This window comes from Myxine glutinosa, chromosome 1 (assembly GCF_964187855.1).
Source record: "Myxine glutinosa chromosome 1, kmMyxGlut1.1, whole genome shotgun sequence".
Taxonomy (NCBI): domain Eukaryota; kingdom Metazoa; phylum Chordata; class Myxini; order Myxiniformes; family Myxinidae; genus Myxine; species Myxine glutinosa.
Genome location: NC_136261.1, coordinates 153,426,077 through 153,453,153, shown reverse-complemented (window position 1 = coordinate 153,453,153; position 27,077 = coordinate 153,426,077). Strand labels below are relative to the sequence as shown.

The window sequence follows — 27,077 nt, the reverse complement described above, 5'->3', positions numbered from 1 at the left end:
AGTCATGTGAATGCAAAAAAACAGAGGAGTTGCAAACAAATGAAAAAATAAGAAAAGGCAAAAGTAAGTAGAAACACACAGCAGAAAGCAAAGATGTGGGTCACACAGTGGTTGAAGGGGATTCGGAGGATGAGGGGCATGTAGTGGAGGAGGTGGTGCACTGAGGTAGACATTAACTGGACAAGGGGGAGGGAGTGCCAAGGGAAAAGGTGCAGTGGTAAAGGGGTGCCGTGAAAGGGGAAGGGGGGGAGGGGAGGAGAACAGCATGGAAAAGGGGGTCGCGCAGTGGGAATACCAAGGGGAGCACAGCGGGTTGCCAAGGCAGAGATGTGACGGGAGATGACATGTAGAGCAGGGAGAGGCCGGGGGTGGCACCTTTAGCAGGGATGGGGGAAGGGAAGGGGAGGGTGGCAGCACACAGAGGTGGGGGGCAGGGGGAGAGGGCAGGGAGGGCGGAGTGGTGACAAGCATAGCGATTGGGAGGGGGGAGGATGGAGGTAGCACGCATAGTGGGGAGTGGGGGGGGGTGGTGGTGATGGGAAGCTGAATGCAGAACAGGAGTGGGGAGGGTGACGGGAGGCAGCACGAAGAGTGGGGATGGGGAGGGTGGTGGGAGGCAGCTTGCAGAGCAGGGGAGGAGGAATCTGCAACATATATATTACATATCCACCCTTCCAAAAAAAAATTTTAGCATTTAAAAAATAAAAAATAAAGCAATAATACAGGAACAATCAAAAAAAAAAGCCATCTCAAAACGAGCCGGGGGTTTAACCATTCTGCCCGAGCGGATAGTGGTACAATTGGTTGAACAAGACATTGTGTGGAATACATCTAGTGGTAGGGACTACAATCCTTGATGCACACCGAGTAATAGGCACCACAACGTCAGAATAGTCAGTGAGTGATCAGCTGATTCAAGAAATACAGGGACAGAAAAATCAGATCTACATCGTGATAAACTAGAACCACTCGTGCCTTCATTCAAAGTGGCTGTGAAGGAGGAAGGGTCACCCAAATGTGAACTCAATTTCGGCGATATGAACAGCCATTAGGTGATCACAGGAGGTATGCTGACCATCAGCATCGAGTTTCACAGCCCATTATCCAGAGTTGGCATCAAGTTTCGATACAGTCGAGGCCAAAAATATTGGCATGCTCGTACCTTTTTCAAATAATGCACCATTTCTTCCAGAAAATTGTTGAAATAAAAAAATATTTTGGTATCTACATATGCATTTCTTAAGTTTGCAGTGTAACAAAATTTAAAAAGCTGAAAAAACTACTCAATCTTATCTTATTCCACACAGAAATCCAAAAATGGCCCGGACAATATTATTGGCACCTTTTAGAAGTTGTTAGAAATAAATAGATTGCGAGCGGGTGATTCTCCTTTACTTTGGAATTGAACTCACCTGTGGTGAGTTGCAGGTGCCTGCAATATAAAGATCACTCATTCATCCAATTTGATTAGAGAAAAGGAGTCATTCTACTGTTTTGCGTCACTGTTTGTAGCGCAATAAGCATGGAGAAAAGAAAGAAAACCAGAAAATTTCTGAGGTCAGACACAAGATTGTAGCCAAGCATAGACAATCTAAAGGTTTCAAGTCCATCTCCAGTGACCTTTATGTTCCTGTGTCCACCGTACGCAATGTTATCAGGAAGTTTAAGGCCCATGGCACTGCAGCCAACCTCCCTGGACGTGGCCGCAAGAGAAAACTTAATCGAAGATTGCAGCGAAGGATTGTTCGAATGGTGGAGAAAGCACCTTGATAAACTGCCAAACGGATTCAAGCTGACCTTCAGACACAAGGTACAACAGTTTCAACTCACACCATCCGTCACCAACTCAATGAAAGGGGGTTCTATGGTAGGAGACCCAGGAGGACCCCACTGCTGAGAGAGACAAAAGAAAGCCGAACTGGAGTTTTCCAAAACACCTGAACAAGCCAAAATACTTCTGGGAGAATGTCCTGTGGACAGATGAGACCAAATTAGACCTTTTTGGTAAAGCACATCATCTCTATGTTTACAGAAAACAAAATGAAGCCTTCAAGAAAAAAACACCTTCCCCACAGTCAAACATGGAGGAATTTCAGTGACGTTTTGGGGTTGCTGTGCTGCCTCTGGCACTGGGTGCCTTGAATGTGTGCATGTCATCATTAAATCAGGTGATTACTAAGGCATTTTGGAGCGCAATGTTCAACCCAGTATCAGAAAACTGGGCCTCGTCGAAGGTCATGGGTCTTTCAGCAAGACAATGACCCCAAACACTTCAAAAAGCACCCAGGAATGGTTCAAGAAACACTGGACTGTTCTGAAGTGGCCAGCATTGAGTCCAGCTCTAAATCCCATTGAACACCTGTGGGGAAATCTGAAAACAGCATTTGGGAGAAGGCACCCTTCAAATCTGGGAGAACTGGAGCAGTTTGCACAAGAAGAGTAGGCCAAACTGCCAGTAGAGAGGTGTAGGAAGCTCATTCATGGCTATAGGAAGTGCTGGACTGCAGTTATTTTGTCCAAAGGCTGTGCTACCAAATATTAAGTCTAGGGTGTCAATAATTTTGTCAATGCCATTTCTTTTTATTTTCTGATTTAAAAGGATATATTAAGTTCTGAATCCTGGTGTTGGCTTAGCGGTTAGGGTGCCAGCTTGGGATCCTAGGATCCTGGGTTCGAATCCCGGTCGATTGCTGAATTAACGCCAGGGGGGTTGACTCAGCCTGTCACCCTTCCGAGGTCGGCAAATTGAGTACCAGCTTGCTGGGATGAATGACCCCGGTGTGTACCCCGGTTTAGAATATGTGCACCGTATCCCTGCGCATCGTAAGAGGCGACCAAGGGTTGGCGTCAGGAAGGGCATCCGGCCATAAAAACATTGCCTCAAACAGGGAACCATGATTGTCATGGCGCCCGCAAGGCTAACCCCCGCTCTAGCGGGGGAAAATGGTCTTAAAACGGGGCGGCACGGGGCGGCACGCCAAGTGTCGGGCGGAGGGCGGCACACAGAGTGTGGGGTGGAGGGGTGGCACGCAGAGTGTGGGGTGGAGAGGTGGCATGCAGAGTGTGGGGCGGAGGGGCGGCACGCAGTGTGGGGCGGAGGGGCGGCACGCAGAGTGTGGGGCGGAGGGGCGGCACGCAGAGTGTGGGGCGGAGGGGCGGCACGCAGAGTGTGGGGCAGAGGGGCGGCACGCAGAGTGTGGGGCAGAGGGGTGGCATGCAGAGTGTGGGGCGGAGGGGTGGCACGCAGTGTGGGGCGGAGGGGCGGCACGCAGAGTGTGGGGCGGAGGGGCGGCACGCAGAGTGTGGGGCGGAGGGGCGGCACGCAGAGTGTGGGGCGGAGGGGCGGCACGCAGAGTGTGGGGCAGAGGGGTGGCATGCAGAGTGTGGGGCGGAGGGGTGGCACGCAGTGTGGGGTGGAGGGGTGGCACGCAGAGTGTGGGGTGGAGAGGTGGCATGCAGAGTGTGGGGCGGAGGGGCGGCACGCAGTGTGGGGCGGAGGGGCGGCACGCAGAGTGTGGGGCGGAGGGGCGGCACGCAGAGTGTGGGGCGGAGGGGCGGCACGCAGAGTGTGGGGCAGAGGGGTGGCATGCAGAGTGTGGGGCGGAGGGGTGGCACGCAGTGTGGGGCGGAGGGCGGCACGCAGAGTGTGGGGCGGAGGGGCAGCACGCAGAGTGTGGGGCGGCACGCAGAGTGTGGGGCGGAGGGGTGGCACGCAGAGTGTGGGGCGGAGGGGCAGCACACAGAGTGTGGGGCGGAGGGGCGGCACGCAGAGTGTGGGGCGGAGGGGCAGCACGTAGAGTGTGGGGCGGAGGGGCGGCACGCAGAGTGTGGGGTGGAGAGGCGGCACACAGCGGGTGGGGCGGGGCGGCACGCAGAGTGTGGGGCGGAGGGGCAGCATGCAGAGTGTGGGGCGGAGGGGCGGCACGCAGGGTGTCGGGCGGAGGGGCGGCACGCAGAGTGTGGGGCGGAGGGGCGGCACGCCGAGTGTGGGGCGGAGGGGCGGCACGCAGTGTCAGGCGGAGGGGCAGCACGCAGAGTGTGGGGTGGAGGGGCGGCACGCAGTGTGGGGTGGAGGGGCAGCATGCAGACTGTGGGGTGGAGGGGCGGCACGCAGAGTGTGCGGTGGAGGGGCGGCACGCAGAGTGTGGGGCGGAGGGGCGGCACGCAGAGTGACGGGCGGGGGGCACACAGAGTGGGGGGCGGAGGGGTGGCACGCAGAGTGTGGGGCGGAGGGGTGGCATGCAGAGTGTGGGGTGGAGGGCGGCACACATAGTGTGGGGCGGCACGCAGAGTGTGGGGCGGAGGGGCGGCACGCAGAGTGTGGGCGGAGGGGCGGCACACCGAGTGTGGGGCGGAAGGGCGGCACGCATATTGTGGGGCGGATGGGCGGCACGCAGAGTGTGGGGCAGAGGGGCAGCACGCAGAGTGTCGGGCGGAGGGGCGTCACGCAGAGTGTGGGGCGGAGGGGCATCACGCAGAGTGTGGGGCGGAGGGGCGGCACACCGAGTGTGGGGCGGAGGGGCGGCACGCAGTGTCAGGCGGAGGGGCAGCACGCAGAGTGTGGGGTGGAGGGGCGGCAGACAGTGTGGGGTGGAGGGGCAGCACGCAGACTGTGGGGTGGAGGGGCGGCACGCAGAGTGTGCGGCTGAGGGGCGGCACGCAGTGCGGGGCGGAGGAGCGGCACGCAGAGTGTGTGGTGGAGGGGCGGCACACAGAGTGTTGGGCGGAGGGGCGGCACGCAGAGTGTGGCACAGAGGGGCGGCACGCATATTGTGGGGTGGAGGGGCGGCACACAGAGTGTCGGCTGGAGGGGCATCACGCAGAGTGTGGGGCGGAGGGGCGGCACGCAGAGTGTGGGCGGAGGGGCGGCACACCGAGTGTGGGGCGGAGGGGCGGCACGCAGAGTGTGGGGCGGAGGGGCGGCACGCAGAGTGTGTGGTGGGGGGGCGGCACGCAGAGTGTCGGGTGGAGGGGCGGCACGCAGAGTGTGGGGCGGAGGGGCTGCACGCAGAGTGTGGGGCGGAAGGGCGGCACGCAGAGTGCGGGGCGGAGGGGCGGCCCGCAGAGTGTGGGGTGGAGGTGTGGCACGCAGAGTGTGGGGCGGAAGGGTGGCACGCAGAGTGTGGGGCGGAGGGGCGGCACGCAGAGTGTGGGGCGGAGGGGCGGCATGCAGAGTGTGGGGTGGAGGGGTGGCATGCAGAGTGTGGGGTGGAGAGGCGGCACGCAGAGTGTGGGGTGGAGGGGTGGCATGCAGAGTGTGGGGTGGAGAGGCGGCACGCAGAGTGTGGGGCGGGCGGCACGCAGAGTGTGGGGCGGGGGCGGCATGCAGAGTGTGGGGCGGAGTGGCGGCACGCAGAGTGTGTGGTGGAGGGGCAGCACACAGAGTGTGGGGCGGAGGGGCGGCACGCAGAGTGTGGGGTGGAGGGGCGGCACGTCGAGTGTGGGGCGGCGGGGCGGCACGCAGTGTCAGGTGGAGGGGCGGCACGCAGAGTGTGGGGCGGAGGGGCGGCACGCAGTGTGGGGTGGAGGGGCAGCACGCAGACTGTGGGGTGGAGGGGCGGCACGCAGAGTGTGCGGTGGAGGGGCGGCACGCAGAGTGTGGGGCGGAGGGGCGCACGCAGAGTGTCGGGCGGAGGGGCGGCCCGCAGAGTGTGGGGTGGAGGGGCGGCACGCAGAGTGTGGGGCGGATGGCGGCACACAGTGTGGGGCGGCACGCCGAGTGTGGGGCGGAGTGGCGGCACGCAGAGTGTGGGGCGGAGGAGCGGCATGCAGAGTGTCGGGCGGAGGGGCGGCACGCAGAGTGTGGGGCGGAGGGGTGGCACGCATATTGTGGGGCGGAGGGGTGGCACGCATATTGTGGGGCGGAGGGGTGGCACGCAGAGGGGGTGGCAGGAGGCGGCACGCAGAGTGTGGGGTGGGTGGGCGGCACACATAGTGTGGGGCAGAGTGGCGGCACGCAGAGTGTGGGGCGGAGGGGCGGCACACAGTGCAGGGCTGAGGGGCGGCACGCAGTGTGGGGCGGAGGGGCGGCACGCAGAGTGTGCGGCGGAGGGGCGGCACGCCGAGAGTGGGGCAGAGTGGGGGCACGCAGAGTGTGGGGCGGAGGGGCGGCATGCAGAGTGTGGGGTGGAGGGGCGGCACACAGAGTGTGGGGTGGAGGGGTGGCACACAGAGTGTGGGGCGGAGGGGCGGCACGCAGAGTGTGGGGTGGAGGGGCGGCACGCAGAGTGTGGGGTGGAGGGGCGGCACGCAGAGTGTGGGGTGGAGGGGCGGCACGCAGAGTGTGGGGCGGAGGGGCGGCCCGCAGAGTGTGGGGCGGAGGGGCGGCACGCAGAGTGTCGGGCGGGGGGCGGCACGCAGAGTGTGGGGCGGAGGGGCGGCACGCAGAGTGTGGGGCGGAGGGGTGGCATGCAGATTGTGGGGCGGAGGGGCGGCACGCAGAGTGTGGGGTGGAGGGGCGGCACGGAGAGTGTGGGGCGGAGGGGCAGCACACAGACTTTTGGAGGGAGGGGTGGCACGGAGAGTGTGGGGCAGAGGGGCAGCACACAGAGTTTTGGAGGGAGGGGCGGCACTCAGAGTGGGGGAGGGCTTGGAAGTTGGGGGTGAATGCAAGGTTAGAAACAATTTCACTCAAGAACATAAAACCCCATTTGGCATGAGGCATCTCACGTGCCTCCGTAGGTGGACCACAAGTCTTTGCTTTTCTTGCCCTCAGTTCTCGTGTCTTCACTTCAGCCATTGCTCCAGCCAGCAATTAAAAGCAATGTAAAACAAGTAAGTTAAAATTGAGCAATGCCGATGGCCATCTGGAAGAATACAGGAAGAAGTAAGTCAGGGGGTTGGGGAGGGGGCAGGGAAGAAAAAATAAAAGAAAGAGCATGCAAATATTAGGAATGACTTTTGGCACCAAAACATCAATAAATGTAGCTTGTTTATGAAGGAGAGTCAGGCTATTTATGTTGAGAGATAGCATAAAATGAAGATCCCACCAACTTGCTGCTGGCGTTGGGGTGGGGGGGGGGGGGGGGGGGGGGGGTGGGGGGAGGGGCAAGGAAAATAATAATAATAATACTTAGCTGGAGGGTTTCACTTTAGCCAAACATGCACCAAAAGACAAATCGCTATTTGGCACATCACACCTCCATGGTTCTACTTTTATTGCATTTAAATAAAAAAGGATGCAAACACAGGCAAACACTGATCTGACAGACCCTGGTATCTTCTGAAAATTACATAACCCAAAGGAACGTAGGATCGAATATTTTTGTTACAATGTTTCCTCACGTGTGGACACTTATTTTGTATTATAATGGAGCAAGCGTTTGTGGCTATGTATAGTTGTGACCAAAACGTCTTCTTCATATACACGAATGGCCAAAAGTATGTGGACACCCGAACATCACACCAATATGTGCTCGTCTGACATCTCATTCCAAAATCATGGGAATTAATATGGAGTTGGCCCCCCCTTTGCTGCTGTAACAGCCTCCACTCTTCTGGTAAGGCTTTCCACTCGATGTTGGAACATTGCTGCAGGGATTTGCTTCCATTCAGCCACAAGAGCATTAGTGAGGTCGGGCACTGATGTTGGGCGATTTGGCCTGGCTCGCAGTCAGCATTCCAATTCATCCCAAAGGTGTTAGGTAGGGTTGAGGTCAGGGCTCTGTGCAGGCCAGTCAGGTTCTTCCACACCGATCTTGACAAACCATTTCTGTATGGACTTCGCTTTGTGCATGGGGGCATTGTCATGCTGAAACAGGAAAGGACCTTCCCCAAACTGTTGCCACAAAGTTGGAAGCACACAATCGTCTAGAATGTCATTGTATGCTGTAGCGTTAAGATTTCCCTTCACTGGAACTAAGGGGCCTAGCCTGAACGATGAAAAACAGTCCCAGACCATTATTCCTCCTCCACCAAACTTTATATTTGGCCCTATGCATTTGGGCAGGTAGCGTTCTCCTGGCATCCGCCAAACACAGATTCATCCGTCGGACTGCCGGATGGTGAAGCGCGATTCATAACTCCAGAGTCCAATAGCGGTGAATTTTACACCACTCTTGCCGATGCATGGCATTGCGCATGGTGATCTTAGGCTTGTGTGCGGCTGCTCGGCCAAGGAAACCCATTTCATGAAGCTCCCGATGAACAGTTGTTGTGCTGACGTTGCTTCCAGCATCAGTTTGGAACTCGGTAGTGAGTGTTGCAACCGAGGACAGACGATTTTTACGCGCTATGCGCTTCAGCACTTGGCGGTCCCGTTCTGTGAGCTTGTGTGGCCTACTACTTCGCGGCTGAGCTGCTGTTGCTCCGAGACGTTTCCACTTCACAATTACAGCACTTACTGTTGACCGGGCCAGCTGTAGTAGGGCAGAAATTTGACAAACTTACTTGTTGGAAAGGTGGCATCCTATGACGGTGCCACGTTGAAAGTCACCGAGCTCTTCAGTGCAGCCCATTCTACTGACAATGGTTGTCTATAGAGATTGCATGGCTGTGTGCTTGATTATATATACCTGTCAGCAATGGGTGTGGCTGAAACAGCCAAATCCACTAATTAGAAGGGGTGTCCGCATACTTTTGGCTTTGTAACATATATAAAACCAAAACAGTCTGAATCCGTGAGGTGGTGAGAAGGTGAGGAGGTGAAACCGTGTGACATTATATCTATTAGTTACGTACTGTTTGAACATCAGTTGCATCCTGTCTATTAATTACGAACTGTTGGAATATAACTTTGACCCTTTAGACTGCTGAGACCCTTAGACTCCTTAGACTTTTAAAGACACCAAGTGCTGGGGAGCACTCTTAAGACCACCAATACCCCTAAAAACCAAAAATACCCTGAATACCCCAGAAGACCCAAAAAGGCCAAAAGACCCCAGAAGACCCCAGAAGGCCCAGGAGGCTCAGGAGGCCCAGGAGGCCCAGGAGACCCAAAATATCCCAAAGACTCAGAAAACCCAAAAGATCCCGAAGACAGAGAAGACCGAAAAGACCGAAAAGACGGAGAAGACCCAAAAGACCCAAAATATCCCAAAGACGGAGAAGACCCCAAAAAACCAAAATATCCCAAAGACAGAGAAGACCCAAAAGATCCCAAAGGCAGAGAAGACCCAAAATATCCTGAAGACGGAGAAGATCCAAAAGACCCAAAAGATCCAAAAGATCCCGAAGACAGAGAAGACCCAAAAGATCCCGAAGATGGAGAAGACCAAAAAGATCCTGAAAACGGAGAAGACCAAAAAGATCCTGAAAACGGAGAAGACCCAAAAGACACCAAACCTACAACAATTCCAAAGACTGAAAAAAAACCCAAAAGACCCCGGAGACTCAAAATATCCTGAAGAGCCCAAAGACCGGTAAGACTTTTGACAAGCTTGGATTTTTGACCAGAGCTTTAGACAACTAGGACCTTTATAAATTACAAATAAATAATATCACTAATATTACAAATATTACAAATTAATTTGTACAAAAGAAATGTTTATATTGTGATTGGTGTAAATCATGACAACACAGCAACTAAAGTTCAGTTAGGTCATTATCCTCAGGTAAAACAGGCCCGTGCCTCTGTAGCGACATGTGGTGAGGCAAGCGTAGCAAGGCGTTCCATGCTGGTGTAATTAATAGACTAGACACTAGAGGTTTCAATTGTGTGTAATAAATAGACACTGTACTAATGTTTCAATAGCATGTAATTAATAGACGAACTCAGGTTTCAATAGCATCCAATTAACATCAAACACATGCGTCTGATTCCTTCATAACTCAATCCTCTCCAGCCAAAAGACATCTTTCCAATTCTATTTTTCACCATACTCCTTTAACTTTCTCCTTCCTCTGATCCACTTTCACCTAACCTTCAAAAAAAAACATCAACGAAGAATTTAATAAGTAGGCCTCTCCACCCATACTAACACATTTGCTTATACACCTCCCTGTTCCTTCGTTCTCTGCTCTCCTTTGTCAATCTCCTATTCTTCTGTTCCTGCATCTGAACCTGTCCTGGAATCATTAATCCCTCTTAGTAATTCCTTCATGCCCTCATTTAGGGAATTTTCCCCAGATAGTTTTCACGGTTTAGTTTTAAAATGTTTAAACTTTCCCCTGAAGTGTTGTATTCTGTCATATATGAAAACACATTTTTCTTCTTCTTCTTCTTTAAAATGTTGCTTTTGATTTGCTCACCAAATCTTCATTTCAAATAAAAATTCCATCTCTTACAGTTCTTCCTTCCCACATTCCCAAAACTCACCTGCATTCCATCCCTCCTCCAATGCTTTCAAACGGATCTCTGACTCGAAAATCACAAGAAACTCATTTTGCAATAAATGTTCGTTTTCCATTCATTGTCCAACACTTTCTAAAATCCAAACTCACCACTCCCCTCCTAAACTCCCCCTCACCCATCCCTTTAAAATCTCGCCCCTTGCCCCTCCCCTACTAAACTCCCCCATCACCCTTCCCATCCTAAACTCCCCGTTCGCCCCTCCCAAACTACCCCCTCACCCCACCCCTCCGAAACTACACCTTCACCCCAACCCTCCTAAATTCCTCAATCACAACTCCCAACTCTCCTTTTTTTTTCTTCTCCAATTCTCCCCTCTCAACCCTCCTCCTCTCCGCTTCCTCTCCCTTCCAACTCTCACCACCATCTGCTCTAACCTTCTTTCTCGCTCTCCACCCCCCCCTCAAACACCTCACTGTGCCTCACCCAATCACCGTCAAACCTTTTGTCCTCCTCATCCTTCCCTTTCTCCTATCTATTCTGAAATCTCTGACAATCAACAGCTCTCCCAACCTCCTCCTCTTCTTCCACATCTTACTCTACCCTTCCCCTCCCCTATCATGTATCCGATGCTCCCCCTTCCTCTTCATCAACGGTATGGACCTCAAACATCGGGGCCTTCACTCAAACTTGACCGATCTCTCCATACAGGTTGCTTCTGACAAACCAGACTTGATCTGCTTAACATAAACTTTCCTCCTTCATGATGTCTCTGATTCCTTAATATCTCTCCCGGGTTACTCCCTCCTCCGGTATAATAGACCTGAGCCTAGTCGTGGAGGTGGGGTTGCTATCTTTATCAAAAACTCTTCCTCACTCTCCCTGCACTGCCCTCTCTCCACCTCACCCCCAGGAATACCTCTGGCTATGGCTTCCCCTTCACTCCCACCTTTTGTTCATATGTGTGTTGTACCGTCCACCAAACAGTGATGACTCCATCTACATCTCGCTGTCTGCTAACATGGACCAACTTCTATCGACTCATCACAAATCTCTCTTCCTCATATGTGGTGATTTAAACTATCATCATGCCAGCTGACTGGGTGTGGGTACCTCTGTCACCAGCCATTTATCCCATCTCGTCTTCTGTTGTCATACCCTTCCTCCCGTCCATGGTACACGGAATCTTGTGGTGAGGCTATTGCCCAGAAACAACTTGCTTTCGTCTCCTGGAAAGCAAATCCAACGGAAGGAAATCTCATTTCCTTTCACAAAGCCCGAAACAAGTGTGTGTCCACCCTCAGGAGAGCCAGGAAACAATATCTCTCCGTTCTCAGGACCGAACTCTCTTATCTGTCTCCCTCTTCCAAATCCTGGTGGCGTCTGGTCAAATCTGTTTCTGGTGTTTGTTCCCCCTCCATCCCCTCCCTCACCTCAAATGGCCACACGGTTGACTCCGCACGTGAAAAAGCTGAATGCCTCAACTCTGTGTTTGCCTCTAAATCTTGTGTCCCAAACCCATCCCTCTCTGTACCCACCGTACCCAGTCGTACCCAGCTGCTCCTGGACTCTGTGTCCTTTCCTCCTGACAAGGTGGAAAAGTTTCTGTCAACCCTCGACTCGGATTCTGCAACTGGACCTGACGGCATCAGCCCACGGGTCCTAAAATCCTGTTCTTCCGCTCTTTCACTCCCTCTCTCTGTTCTCTTCACCCCCTCTTTTGCTCAAGGTCATCTTCCATCTGCTTGGAAATCTGCCAACATCACCGCTTTGCACAAACAAGGTGCAAAAACAGATCCCAGCAACTACAGACCAATCAGCCTTCTCCCAATTATCAGCAAAGTCATGGAATCCATCATTGCTTCAGATATGAAATCTTTCCTCTTCTCCAATGGCTTGATCTCTGATCATCAATTTGGTTTCAGACCTGGACACTCTACTCTGGACATGCTGCTTCTGCTTTCTCAACAATGGATGGAGGTCCTCAATGCCAAACAGGAAATTAGAGCAATCTCCCTTGACATATCACGTGCCTTCGATACGGTCTGGCACCCCGCTCTGCTCACCAAACTCTCCTCTTTTGGTATCCATGGAAATCTCCACGCATGGCTGGCGGACTTCCTCTCTAGTCGTAGTCAACGTGTGGCCCTGAATGGGTTTCTCTCATCTCCTCTTCCTGTTCAGGCTGGAGTTCCACAAGGCAGTGTTCTAGGCCCTGTCCTTTTTCTGGTCTTCATCAATGATCTCTCTGACTCTCTTGAAAATCCTCTGTATCTCTTTGCGGATGACTACTCTCTGTCGCTCCATTCTTCATCCCTCAGATCGGCAGTCTGCTGCCTCCTCACTCTCTGCAGACCTGGACAAAATCACAGACTGGGCAAACAAGTGGAACATGTCTTTCAATCCTGACAAATCTCACACTCTTACGATGTCTCTCCGAAAAGACCGACTGGACAACCCTCCCATCCACTTTCTGAATAATCCTCTCCAAGAAGTTCTGTCACTCAAGCTTTTGGGTCTCACTATCTGCCATGATCTTTCCTGGGAAAACCACATTTCAAATCTGGCCTCCAAAGCCAGTCGCCGACTGGGCATCCTCCGTCGTGCGAAGTCCTGCCTTGGCACACCTGAGCTCCTCACCACATACAAGGCTTTCATCCGCGGCTCAATGGAATACTGCTCTCCCCTCTGGGCTGGTGCTCCTGCCTCACACCTAGCTCGTCTTCACGCTGTTGAAACCAAAGCATTCAGAATCATTGGAATCTCCCGCGATGAAGCTAACTCCAAGGGCCTCTCACTCACTCACCGCAGGCAGGTTGGTGGTCTTTCCATCTTCTACCGACTCCTCTCTGGCCTTGCCCCCCCAGCTCTCTCTGGGCTCTGTCCCGCAAATATTCCTACAGGTCGCACAAGATCTGCCTGCAACCCTCTTATGGTCAAACTGCCAAAATCAAGACTCTCTGCTCACCTTCACTCCTTCATTCCTCTTTTCTCCCACCTCTGGAACAAACTCCCTCACTCTCTTCAATCCCACTCCACCCTCCAGGTCTTTAAAACAGCTGTTCACCACCATCTCTTATCTTCCCCCATCCAAAACCTTGATCTTTTCTACCCCCGCTAATTTCACCCCAATTCCACTTTTTTGAAATACCAACTTCTGTCCTGGAAGTCATTGGTGTCCTTGTGTTTTATACTTCTCCCTCCACCCCCCCCCCCCCCCTTCCCATGCCTCCTCCCCCCAAGCCCTCTCCCTTCCACACATCTCCCTGCTCTCAAATGTTGTGTTTGTGTGCTTCACCTTCTCTCCCCATGTTGTTTTCCGCTCCCGCTTTTTATATATTTTGTTTGTCTGGTTGATTTGTTTGTGAAGTAAATGTTAGATCTTTCACGAGCCTCGATTCAGTATACAAAAAAAAAAAAAAAAAAAAAAAAAAAAAAAAGCCTTTTCCGTTACTAGCCAACCAAAAGTCACATAATTACAATTAAAAGCACTTTTCTTGGGTTTTGGACCTCACTGATTCAAAATCTGATGTCTGTTTGACAATAGCCTTGACAGGAAATTTTACTTTTTTTTAATTTTTATGTTTGACAATTTTTTTCAATTATTATTATTTTATTTTTTTCAGGTGCCTGTCATTCTGCTGTGGGAATAGAAGAATAGAATAGAAGAATAGAGAATAGAAGTCCTAGCTGTACTGGTGGTGGATGGCAAGGATGGATGCCATCAACTGGGAGCTTTGCTGTGTCTGCCAAGAATAAAAGGATGAACGGTTGCAGACGCCAACGGAAGAGGGCCTTGCTTCAATTGAGAAAGATCTGAATGGTTTTAAAGCCATTGGTGTCATGCCTTCTTGTTTGAAAGTGTCATGGGCTCAGCTTGATGAGGGCCAGGGCATTGCTAAGATGCTTCAGACACACAATGCCAAATATCACAAAGTTTGCAGAACCTACTGCAGTAACTCTCGCCTGAGAAGGTTCACTGAAAAAGAGGATTCTAGTGACCAAAACTCACCTAAGAAACTACGGTCCAGTTTTGCAGTGTCTTCTGCTCCTCAGAAGTCTCCTTGTTGCATAATATGTGAGGGACAGGACCAAAAGAATCTACGTAAAGTTGAAACATTTAATGTAGACACAAACTTAAAGACCTGGGCTCAGAGCACCAACAATTTCAATCTTCTGGGCAAACTGATTGCCCATGCAGCTGATGCCCACGCTGGTGACACTTACTATCATGTACAGTGTTACTTGCACCTGAGAGACTCAGCTCGTGCTGAGGATCGCAGATCATCTACAGGTCCTCCTGCCCCTCACTTCAATTCAGTTGCCATTGTGCAAATTGTTGCTTTAGTCGAGGACTCTGACTCAGTCTTCAAACTGTCTGCTTTGCGACAGTTATATAGAACACTTGTGGAGCAACAGGGAATTCCCTGTTCTGATACCAGAGAACCACATGCCACATGGTTCAAGGAGTATCTTCTGAAGCTGCTTCCTGAGTCGACAGAGTTCTCCAAGGACAAGGAAGTCTATATCTCTAGCAACCAGAACGTTGGAGATCTAATAGCTGAAGCCCATAAGTCCCAGATAGGTCAGGATGATGCTTTGTTGTTGATGCGAGCAGCAGTAATACTTAGGAAATGCTGTCTCCAGAGGCAAGAACCATTTACTGGTTCTTTTGCCTCTGATTCCCTGACATCTCCCATCCCTGGACAGCTGAGAAGCTTCCTCAACATCCTGCTCCAGGGCCCCTCAATCTTGCGTGAACAGAGCAATGAGGAGTTGCAGGCGCAGGTACAAGGCAGGGCAAGAGTTGCAAGCGCCATTGCCCAGCAGATTATTTATAATACCTGCAGTGGTTCACATCATGCCACAAAGTCCAGCAACATCCATCACAACAAAGAACATGAGACCCCTTTCCCTTTGTACCAGGGCCTCAAGCTGCATGGTGAGGGTAGGCGGAAGAAAGAGATCAATAATGCCAATGCCTTTGGGGTTTCTGTGTCTTACAGTCGTGTCTTGGAGATCAGGCGATCCATGGCACGAGCACACGTCAAACAGTTTGTCCAGGATGGAGTTGTGCTGCCCACAAACATCCGTAGTGGGGTCTTCGTGACCTTTGATGTAGACAACTTGGATAGCAGCAACCAAGGTAACTTCTCCCATGATGAGTTCCATGGGACAGCAATCAGCGTGACAAACCACCTGTCTTGGGACAACCAAGGAGTACAGCGACCCTCTATCGAGCTGGATCCTACAGACACTACTGTACCACAACTTCCTGAATCCTACACAGTGGTTCAGCCAGCTGAATTCTCAAGCAATGATTTGCATGTACCATGTACTCCAGATCTCAATTCTCGGCCATCTCAGAATCTGCTACATGGAGCAAAATTCAAGGATGAGTCCTGGATGGCTCATGTGTCCACAGTGCTGAAACAGGACACATTGCCAGAAGGTGAAGTCATCACCTGGTCAGGCTACAACTCCCGACTCATGAGTGATGACTCTGTGAAGCCTAAGGCATTGATAGGGGTTCTACCTCTGTTCCCTGACAAATCAGCCACACCTTCTGTGATGAAACATGCAATGCATCTCACAATGCAAGGCACAGAGGCCCTCAACCCTGGTCAAACTCCTGTGCTTGGTGGTGACCAGCCTCTATATGCCATCGCTAAGCAGCTGCAGTGGTCATTCCCTGACACAATGGGGGAAGATAAGCTGGTCCTGATGATGGGCGCTCTACACATAGAGGACAAAATGCACCAGATGATTGGTAAGTTGCTGCGGGACTCTGGGTGGAGCAACATTCTTACTCAGGCCCAGGTCCTCACATCTGGCCGTGCCCAGTCTGTGCTTCATGAGCATCATATAAAGCGCACTCGCTATGCTCACCAGGTCTCTGTCATGGGTCTGTATCTCCTCAGACAGAAGTCATACTCCAATTACTGCTCTGGTGTTGAGGGACCACCTGAGTCTCTAGAGATCTGGGCTCAAAGGTCCAGAACTCACAATCCCATGTTCATGTTCTGGTCTACCATCGTGGACCTGGAGCTCCTAATGTGCCGCTTCATCCTTTCTCTCCGTGAGGGAGACTTCCTGCTGTATGTGCAGGTCTGTGATGAGCTGTGCTCGTGGTTCCATGTGATGGACCACACAAACTATGCTCGTTGGCTACCAGTGCATGTGCGGGATATGGTCCAGTTGCCTGAGAAGCACCCACAGTTGTATGCTGAGTTTCTCAAGGGGAACTTTGTTGTCCAGAGGTCACCTCACAAGTTCAGCCTCATTGGCAAGGACCAATCTCATGAGCAGTCAAACAAGAACCTTCAGGCCCATGGTGGTGCAGTTGGTCTGTATGAAAACCCTGAGGCCCTCACTCTTTTCATGCTAGCAGGTCCCGACTGCTCTCGATGTATCGAGGAGTTTGAGGCTGTGTTGGACACTGCAAGCTCACGCACTACCCATCACGAAGAAGCAAGTGCTTTGCAGACTAAGTACAAGAAAGATGTTCTGTCATTTGTGGATATATCTGAACAGCTAGGTAATCCCTTTGCCAATGGCCATGAGCTTGTGGCTCTACACACACAGGAGGTCATGAAAGATGAAGTTGTTGCATCGCTTGCCCAGCTTCATAACCTTGGAAAAGATCTGCATGCCAAGTTTGTAACACAGACTCGAGACCAGGACACTTTGCCAATAACAAACACTCTCAAACGCCAAAATGTCCTCACATTTGCCAATCGCCCTGTTACCACCAAAAAGGGAGGCACATCAGGCAGTGCTCAGAGAAACTCTTCCCTCATAACCAAGCTTTTCCTGTCCTTGCAGTCTCGACCTGATGCAGACATGGAAGAGTTCTTCCGGAATGAGAATCAGAGAGAACCACCTAGTCTCTCAAACCAAGGATCACTCAGGTCTGGCAAAAAGTCGGACATTCTAGAGCACCTAAAGGCACCCACTGGTCACTCAGCTGCAGCCAAAGCAGCCACAGTTGTGGTACTTGACATGGCAGCTGTTGTTCACATGGTGTGGCCGACCTCAGCACACACATTCACTGATTATGTGTCACAGCATTTGGTGCCATTTGTGGAGTCACAGGTAACTCCAACTGTCACACGGGTAGATGCTGTCTGGGACACCTACCCAGAGGACAACCTCAAAACCCTGACACACCATCGTCGTGGCTTAGGCCCATGTACCAGGATTGGGGATGGCCAGACCCGTATTCCAAAGAAGGACTGGAACACTGGGTTCCTCAAGAATACTGACAACAAGAGGGAACTGTTCCCCTTCCTGAGTGCACAGCTTGTAAAGCAGGATCTGGGTGGGAGACTTCTCCTCAGCACCAAGGAGAGTGTTCTCTCCAACAAACAACATGTGTCTGGTCTTCAGCCATGTAACCACACTGAGGCTGATACCAGGATACTGCTCCATCTTGCCCATGCAGCACAGCAGCGCCACCAGGTTGCCTTGGTGCGCACAGTCGACAGTGATGTGGTCATCCTGGCCATTCACTTCTTTTCATCACTTGGGCTGTCCCAGTTGTGGGTCTGTCTCGGCAGTGGGAAGAAGATGCGTGACATTCCTATCCACACTCTCTCTGCCCAGCTGGGACCATCAAAGTGCCTGGCACTGCCACTATTCCACACGGTCACAGGCTGTGACACTGTGTCACACTTCCTGGGATGTGGTAAGAAGTCAGCCTGGTCAGCCTGGCAGAGCACACCAGGACTGACGGACACCCTTGTTGCCCTCACCAGTGAACCCCAAGAGCTCAGCCCACAGTCCCAGCACATGCGCACTCTAGAGCACTTTGTTGTAGTCATGTACAGCAAGGGCTGTGGTCTGGAAAGAGTCAATGAGGCTAGGCTTCGACTCTTCACAAGTGGGAAGAAGACACTAGAGGCCTTACCACCAACACAAGCTGCTCTATATCAACACATCCACAGAGCAATGCTGCAGGCCAGCTTCTTCTGGAGTCAGGCAACGTCTGTTTACCAGGACATCCCTGACTTCCATGACTGGGGGTGGCACAAGGACAGCAGTGGTGGGTGGTTGCCCATCTGGACAACCCTTGAGGACAGCAGCAAGGCCTGTTCCATCCTTTTGCAGTGTGGCTGTGCGAAGTCATGCACAGGGAACTGCAAGTGCTGCAGAGCTGGCGTTCGTTGCACAATTTTGTGCAAATGCGAAGGTGGATGTGTGAACAATGAGAATTCATGAATCAGTGTGACACCAGTCACAGCACGTGATATGATTGATACATTTATTGATCGATTGATTTACTATGAATATATGTAAATTAATTAATTAATATTAACATACATAGTGCTTAATGGTTATTAGCCTGATTTTGTTGATCAATAAAGGATACCTTGATCTCTTGGTTTTACTTGTTTTACTTCCTGATTTATGACTTTAAGTGTCAAAGTTATGCAAAATGTATTATAATATTCACCGGCGGCCATATTGGATTTTCCAATTTGGCGATCCCTGTCAAGGCTACTGTCAAACAGACATCAGATTTAGAATCAGTGAGGTCCAAAACCCTAGAAAAGTGCTTTTAATTGTAATTATGTGACTTTTGGTTGGCTAGTAATGGAAAAGTCAGTTTTTGAGTGGCGGCCATTTTGAAGTGTCAAATATGGCGCTCCCATTGAGAATTGGCTTTGGCTCCTGGCAGATTTGAATTCAGCAGGTCACAAACTACAAGTGTGCCAAGTTTCATGCTTGTAGACAAATTTGCACAATCCCCCCATAAAATCCCCCTAACAGACCAGACTAGAGATCAAAGAGTGAGCCGCTGAGTCACCCTTTATCTTTCAATTGTGATCGCTAGATAAAGCGAAACCCTGTTCAGCTTTTTCAGAGCATCTTGTTGGAATTTTGGTCCTTGTGGGCCTCCATTTTAAGCGTTTTGCTCTCCACCAAGCTTGTGTGTTTGACGAATCAAATAAATATATCAGTTGTTCTTTCTCTCTGTCATGAGTCTTGAGTCCTAAGTCAACGGATCCCGTCAAATGGCGAGCCAGGCAGGAGTCAGCTCGGGCAGACTCGGGACGCGGCTCCAGGCGAGAGTGAGTGGGAAAAACACCAGCTGGTTTGATCGGTCTGGGTGAGGTGAGCCTTGGGTTTATTTTGTTATAAACTGGGATTTTAGGCTAAATTGGAACTCACTCTGTCGCTCGGTGCCATTTGCCCGTTCCCTGCTCGAGCCTGATCCTCGAACAAAATTTAAGAACGAGCCGTTTTGGGGCTCCGGAGCAACTGGCTGTTTATGGATTCGTCAGGGTAACGTTACGGGGGGAGTAAGGTGCCCCAAGAGGGCGCCGAGGATAGGGAATAGATTTGTTTCGTAAGTGAGGTTAGAAGCGTCATAAGGACGCCAGCAAAAGTAAGGTACAGTTCGCATATAAAGGGAGCATATATGCGGGAGAGATCTCTGATTAGGCGGCTATATGCGGGAGAGATCTCTCGGGAATAAGGAGTAAGGTTGCCTGGTTACCTGGCGGTTACCTGGACAGTTAAGATACGGTTAGCACACAGAAAGCTGTGAGGCGGGCGAGCCTCTCGGAGTTAGGTTAGAGAGCTGATGAGGCGGGCGAACCTCTTGGCTCTCGATGGCCTGAGGAAGCAGGCAAACTAATTGCAGGTGCAGAATAAGGCGGGAATAAGGAGTAAGGAATAAGATAGATACGCAAGCCAAAGCGCGACTAATGCCGCTCGTTGAAGATCAAGACCCCGTGGAAGGGTTAGGTAGATCGATCCCCTACCCTCCAAGCCCTAAGCTCTGTCCCAGGGCTTCAGGCAACACCCCCCCTGTGTAGCGAGCCCCCCCCCCCTGCCCCCCCTTCCCCTGCCTCACCCTTCTCACCCCTTTCCTCCCCTTGTCCCAAAAATCCCTCTTTTTCCTTTGAATGAAGTGAGACATACAAATGAATGTGGATTGTTGCACAAGATGCTCTGAATGTACGTGGTTAGTGTCAAGTTGGTCGGATATAAGGAAACGCATGAAATGCGAGCCGGTTTGTCAGTCACGTGGTATGATTCAAATACGTTGCATCGGGAGACATGGGAGTTTTGCCTGGGAGTTTCAGTTGGGAGGTGCATGGTTGGAGTCGGTCCGGTGTTCGCGCGACGTCTGGGAGACTCACACACTGGTATATGAATGAATGAGTAGATGTATTTCTGGATGTCTGTCATAGAAGTGTGCATTCATGTTCATTGTGTGTGTCATTGGGTAAGGATGTGCCCCGCACGGTGGAAGGACCGTGAATGGTTGATGCAATCATCGATTATATTGTGTATTGTATGTGTGGAGTATATCCCTGAGGCAGCTCACCTTTAGGATGATGTTATGTCACGTTTTGATGATGATGATGATGATGATGATGATGTCATTGAGTGCATTTGGGTCTGGGGGTCTGATATCCTGTCAGAGGTCAAGGGTCAGATATCCTGTTTTTTTGCGATGATTACGAGCTAGGGATGAGTTAATGACCAGATTCTGTGTTATGGAATGACGTAAAGAAAAACTCAGATGGTGGCAGCGTCAGGTTTGACAGCTGACTGTTTTGACAGCTGTCAAACTCATTTGAAAAGACATGTCCCGACACGAGGTGAACCCCGCCGTGAACGCGAATAGAGCGGCATGCAGTCTGGTTGCTGCGGCAACGGCCCTGGCAGGAAACCGCGAGGCGGGAGTGTTGGGATTTGTGTGGAAGCACGAGGGTGCGCGCCGGGACGGGGGGCGGCGTGGCGTCGTCGCGTTGAATTGGTTGTGCCAGGTCGATCGGCGATCTCTGAATTTAAATCGGATTTTTGTCGTGTGTATTGTGTATTCGTCATTGACGTGTGTATGTCGATTTTAGCGTCTATCCGAGGATCCTGGCGATGTTCGTTTAATTAAAGTGTGGTACGAACCTGTGGTTTCTGCCGTGCGGCTCCGTGGAAGTTTGGGGGTAGAGTTATTGCGCACTCGGGCGGGAGCCGAGCGACGTGTGCGCTGTATGGGGGGCCCTAGGTGGGGCGGTGGGAGTCAATGAGTCGTTGTTGAGAGGGATTAAAATTCTGTTGGTGTGGAATGCTGTCAGAGGTGCGAAATACACACCTTTGATCTGGAGGGGAGGTATTTTGGTAACTTATTTCCATTTCATTGGATGGGAAATAAGAGCCCTGTCGGTTTGGAGTTTGTTGAATTGGGTTCGGAGCATGGGATTTGCTCAGAAAGCTGGCGATAACTTGCCTACTCCCAAGAGGAGTGTCAGTGAGCAAGGGAGACGTTCGTGTGTGTTTCATGCGGTGTGCTGGACGCCATGTCAGAATGGTGGGCGCCTGCGACATGCCATGCATTGTCATAAGGAATACGTGGTTTAAGATGGAATTATATGGGGGTATGCTGAATAAACGTTGATGTAACGCGAAGTATATAAAATGAGGTGATTGTCGTGGTCGAATGAAGGATTTCAAGACAGAGTAATGAATTTCCGGCGCCAACAGGAAGTCTTGTTCATACAGTAAATGAGGTACAGTGTGAATGATGAGATTCAGAGAGATCTCTGATTGAGGTAGATGAGGTTGTCTAGAGCAGATGAAATATAGAATAGCAGTTGCAAGATGTGGTGCGGAGTGGCGGCTGGAAGATGCATCGATGCATTTGTGTTGATCGATGCGCCGGATGAAGACCTTTTGGCTTTGCATTCGAGCGATGGTGGTAAGATTTAGTTATGAAAATGCATGTGGTTCTGAGGGCAGATTATGCGGGACAAGCTGCCTCACAGGCGGATGGAGGAAACATTGGAGACGTGGTGGTTTGGAAAATATAATATGGTAGAACGCTCATCCATGGAAGGAGAACGGTCGGGGTTTGATGTGGTTCACGCCGGGCGAATGACGGTGTTTCGTTTTGTGAAGGGGTGCGTAATGCATCTTGGGGGATGCGTCGGAGCGAAGAGACAGGGAAGGAGGTGAGAGTGACACGGAGTACGAGTTGGTTGTCGGAGGTTGAGGTTTTTGGTCGTGTGAAAGGTGGGGCTGAATTAAAGGAATGTGCTGAGTGAGCACACGTGCGAAAGGTGTGCACCAGGTAGGGAGGGTGCTGCATGGTAGAGCACGCCTCCCAATAAAGGCTGTGGGATTTAGGCGGGAGTTCCTAAATGATGGTCGTTTATCTGTCCAGATGTGGAGTTCTCGCAGGGGCGGGATATCGGCCGGACTTGTATTATTTGTGGGATGAAAGCGCTGGTTACCCCAATTTGACGTTTGTACCACCTTTCTTCGTTTGAAGTTTGACCTTTTGAAGTTTATTTGACCTTTGTTCGAGATACGCATGGGAATGAGGTCAGAGTTAGTTCGCTAAAAACCTTGGAAGGACGACAGGCTGAGTCAATCTACTGGGTTATTTGATTCAACGGCAGGATATAGGACTTAAATCAGGAAAAAGGAAATATATTGTTGGTTAAAACTGAAATTGTGGACGTAATTTGTGGATAGAAGAATATCGATTTCTGAAATTTGTAAGTTGTTGTGGTGGACGTCTTAATAGGTGATTCAGGGGACTCAAGAAATAAACAGATTTCCGGTGCCGACCGGAAGCGTCCGGTACAGTATGCCGGGAACTTAATTTAATCGTGCTGAGTGAGTGCAGTGATGAGTTTGATCGAGCTCTGGGGATAGTCATGTTAAATGGAGGACATTTGGGAGGATGCAAGGAGATGCAAGATGCATGGCCCAAGTCGTGGTATCAAGAGGGTTGGTACCCTCTTGAAGAAGGTGGGTGCCCAGGTGCATTGTGGGTTATCATAACTTGCCGATTATGGGGGCGCGCACCAAGTAGAGATCGGGCTGCATGGTGGAGCACGCAAGGTGGAGAGGTGATGTCCTTTGCTGGGGCTTGTGATACGCCTCTGTTATCTGTCTGTCTGTCTGAGTTACAGTATGTCTGGAGAGGAGATCAGTCAGGTAGGATGGGGCCAGGTTATGGAGGACTTTGTAGGTCAAGCGGAGGATTTTGTACTGGATTCTCTGGGGAATGGGGAGCCAGTGAAGATTATAATGACGGGGGTGATGTGGTCACGGGTCCGGGAATGGGTGAGTAGACGGGCAGCGGAGTTCTGACCGTATTGGATTATTGAGGTTTGGTGATTATTGATGATTATTGAGGGTGAACAAGGAGGCGGTTGCAGTAGTCCAGACGGGTGATGTTTTTCAGGTGAAAGAAGGCTGTTTCGTGTATTCCGTGTATTGTATTGTAATTGCGTGATTATTATCGTGATTATTGTTTTGTGTATTGTGATCTGTTTAGTGTATTTGTCCAAGATTAGGGTGGCCATGATGCCAAAATTCTGGATGTGAATGGAGGCGGATACTGGAAAACCGTCGATGTTGAGGGCAAAATTATGGGTGGATTTGGTGAGTATTTTTGGGCCAATGATGATTATTTCAGATTTATCATAGTTAAGTTTGAGGAAGTTGATTTGAAGCCAGAATTTTATTTCAGTTATGCAGTTTGTCAGGATAGAGTGGGTGGCGGAGGAGATGGATTTGGTGGAGATGAAAAGCTGGATGTCATCGGTGAAGCAGTGGAATTGGAGACCACGGTGCATTGGTCATGGTGCATGACGGATTAAGTGACCAAGGGGGGATAGGTACAGGATGAAGAGGAGGGGGCCAAGAACGGAACCTTGGGGGACACCTTGAGGGGGAGCGAATTGTGGTGATTAAGCTGGTGTAGATGCTGTCAATTTTGCTTTGGAAGAATGAAAGGAAGGAGATGCAGTTTTCTTCTGTGAATGACTGGGTGGTGGTATCCAGGGCGCTAAGGAGTTTGTTTATTGTAGAGAAGAGTGCTTTTGGGTTTTCCGGAGCCAGAGTGGATAATTTGAGAGTAGCAGGCGGAGCAGAAGGGGGCATCTTTGTAGTGCTGTAGGTGGTCCTTGTAGGCTTGGGAGTGAATTGTGAGACCTGTTTTATTGCGGAGTCTTTCAAGTTGGCAAGCACGAGTTTTCATCAGGCGGAGTTCAGTGGTAAACCAGGGGGCAGAACGGGTGAAATAAACTGATTTGGGTTTTTTATAGGCGCAAGCTGGTCAAGGATGGTGTGATTGACGGTGTCAAAGGCGGCGCTGAGGTGAGGAGGATGAGAATGTTGAGGTTGCCGGCGTCAGAGGAGAGAGAAGGTCGTTGGTGATTTTGAGGAGAGCAGTTTCAGTGCTGTGGTTGAGGCGGAATTCGGGTTGGAATGTTTCATACAGGTTATTGGCAGAGAGGTGATGTTTGAGTTGTGGCCACAGAGCGTTCCAAAACTTTGACAGAAAGGGTAGGTTGGAGATGGGTCTGAAGTTATTTAGGGTGTCAGGATTGAGTCCAGGGTTTTTTTTCCAGAATGGGGGTGAAGTTTGACGAGTTTTTTTTGGGGGGGGGAAATCGGTATGTGAAGCTGGATTAAGTTTGAGTGGTTATTACATATGCTCTGGGTCCATGTGGTTAATGTGATGTGACTTAAAAAATGAATTGGACTCGCTGTAAACAGTGTAGATGAAAAAAAGAGATAGACAGGGACACAATGAGCTGCTTGGTGAGCCATGGAGATGGATTGGATGTTTTGTTGTTGTTGTCTGGGAGTTCGGTTGTTGCATTGCCAAAGGTTTCTGTGTGGTGGACACACCTGTTGTCTTGTTGTCTGTTGTCTTGTGTGATGTGGGTGGAGATGTATGTGGCTGTGTGTGGCTGCCTGGAGTCGGGAAGGCGGCTTCAGTGGTTGGTATTGGTTGTGGGTTGTTCGGGGTACTTTGATACAGGTTGTGTGTATCTTAGAGGTTTCGGAGGTTTATGGACAAATCTTAGAGGTATCTTAGAGAATTTTTGAGTGAGTCAGTGGGTGAGAGAAAAAATTGACCAGACGGTAAGGCATATGAGAACTATTGTATTATTTTTATTTTTTATTTTTCTATTTTTATTATTCTATTTTTATTTTCAATATTTATTTCCACTATTTTTATAAATAGACCAGGTTATTTTTATTACTCGTTTATTTACGAAAATAAATAAATAATAGGGGGAGGTTAATGGTGGTGTGTTGGCGGAAAAAGTCGTTGTCATTGATAGTCGAGTTGAAACAATTTGTATGGGATTTATATTGGGATTTACATTGGGATATTGGGACAGCCATTGGGCCAGAGGCTGAAACAACCTGGTAGGGAATTCTTGTAGGGAATTTGGAAAATGCGAGGTGTCCTCACATCCGCAGGTTCGGTGATAAAGAGATAAAGAATTTGGAGGCCACCAAAGGGCGGACACTGACGTTGCTCGGGGCAATGCAAGGGCGGACGCAAGGGCGGACGCCAACCAAAGGATAGGACGCACAGATTGTCAACATATACCGCCAAAATTAGGGCAGGAATAGGGAGTTGGTTCAGAATGCCGGCGATAACCCACCGATGTGTGTCCCTGTGTCTGGCCGTCTAGCAGGCCATGGAGTTATATTTCTGAAACATGGATTTCAAAGAGGCAGGTGTGTGCCCTGAGAAAATTGTGGGTTGTGGAGTGGGCACTTTTAATGGGCACTGGGGGGCTGCTGTTGTGTGGACTGGGGAACGAGGGTGGCGTAGGTGACGTGAGGGGAATGCCACGCACTGCGACCGTCTCCCCCCAAGACCGAGGTTGTCGGGGACATGAGTGGGATGTCGATTGCAGTGATGTGGGATGTCGATCACAACCTGACGGTGTTGTTCGTGGTGGAGGTCTTGTGTTGGGGTTGGGACGCGTTGCTGGGGATCTGGGTGGCTGGCACCCCGTGTGGTTGGGGGTTGCAGTTTCACAGAAGGAGGTTGGAATCCAGTGTTATGTTAGGAGCACGCAAGGCTGAGCAGAATGGATTGCCATTGGGACGTGTTCTCAAATGATTTTATCAAAATGATGGCTCCTGAGTAAGGGGAGGGAGCAGGGAAATATATTCACTGTAACAGGGGCCTGCACTGGAAAGAGTGCGACAACGAATGGAAAGTTGCGGCTTTTATTTAACAAAATGGTGCTAGGTTGCTGCAACACAGGTTGGGGCTGGTGCAGATTGGATCACGGCTCTGCAGACCAGGTGAGCAGAACTCCACCAGGTACGCTGGAATCACTTCAGTTGAATTATTGCTCGGAAAGGAAGGTATTTTCGGAAATTGGTGAAAGTAAAAATAACATTTGAATTTCCAGACATGACGCAGGAAATGCAGCTATGAATAGAGATGAGGTGACTAAATGCCAATTGGTGGGGCAGGGGGGCTAGGAATACTAATCAAGGATTTAGCCCTTGCATGTGTGAGTAAATGTTCCACAGGATGGACCCAAATGAACCTCCGGCTGTCGACCTGACTGCAGACTGCGGACCCTGGAACGACGACCCGAACGAGTCACTGAGCAGCAATGATGAGATCTCCGCGTCTGAAGAATGTTCTTCCATTTTTAATGTTGCCAATAACGATTTTGAAAATGATTTTGATTATACTGAAAAATTGAATTTGGATCCGGATGTGGACTTGCTTTGGTCTTCACGGACCCAGTCTAGTAATTCTCTTGTCACTTATGTCTCACGAGCTCACAGCAGTTCAACCCCTGCTGTCCCAGCCTGGATTTTGGCTCGGCTCCGGACCCAGATGCATTGCTGTGCCAGCCTGCCAGGAAACCGATCATCCTGGCTCCCTACATGTCGCATGCAGACGTGAACGACTACTTAAAGGAAGTTTCTCTCTTTTTCATGGAATGTAAGGCTCTGACTGCTGGCCGTCCAGGCTACAGGTCTAAGCCACTTGATACTGACGTTGATATGTACTCCCCGGCAGAACGCACATTCAAGGCTTTATGGACAT

General features: G+C 50.8%; 1 protein-coding gene across 4 annotated transcripts in view; it reads right to left on the bottom strand.

Annotated features, from left to right (window-relative positions):
• LOC137429950 (G2/mitotic-specific cyclin-B3) overlaps positions 1–27,077 on the bottom strand; it is a 118,480-nt gene that overhangs the window by 62,581 nt on the left and 28,822 nt on the right. For all 4 annotated transcript variants that reach the window (XM_078778698.1, XM_078778709.1, XM_078778703.1 and 1 more), the window contains exon 3: positions 6,674–6,806. In XM_078778698.1, the coding sequence (XP_078634824.1) occupies positions 6,674–6,739 (66 nt within the window). In that variant the 5' untranslated portion in view covers positions 6,740–6,806. The remainder of the gene's footprint in view (positions 1–6,673; positions 6,807–27,077) is intronic.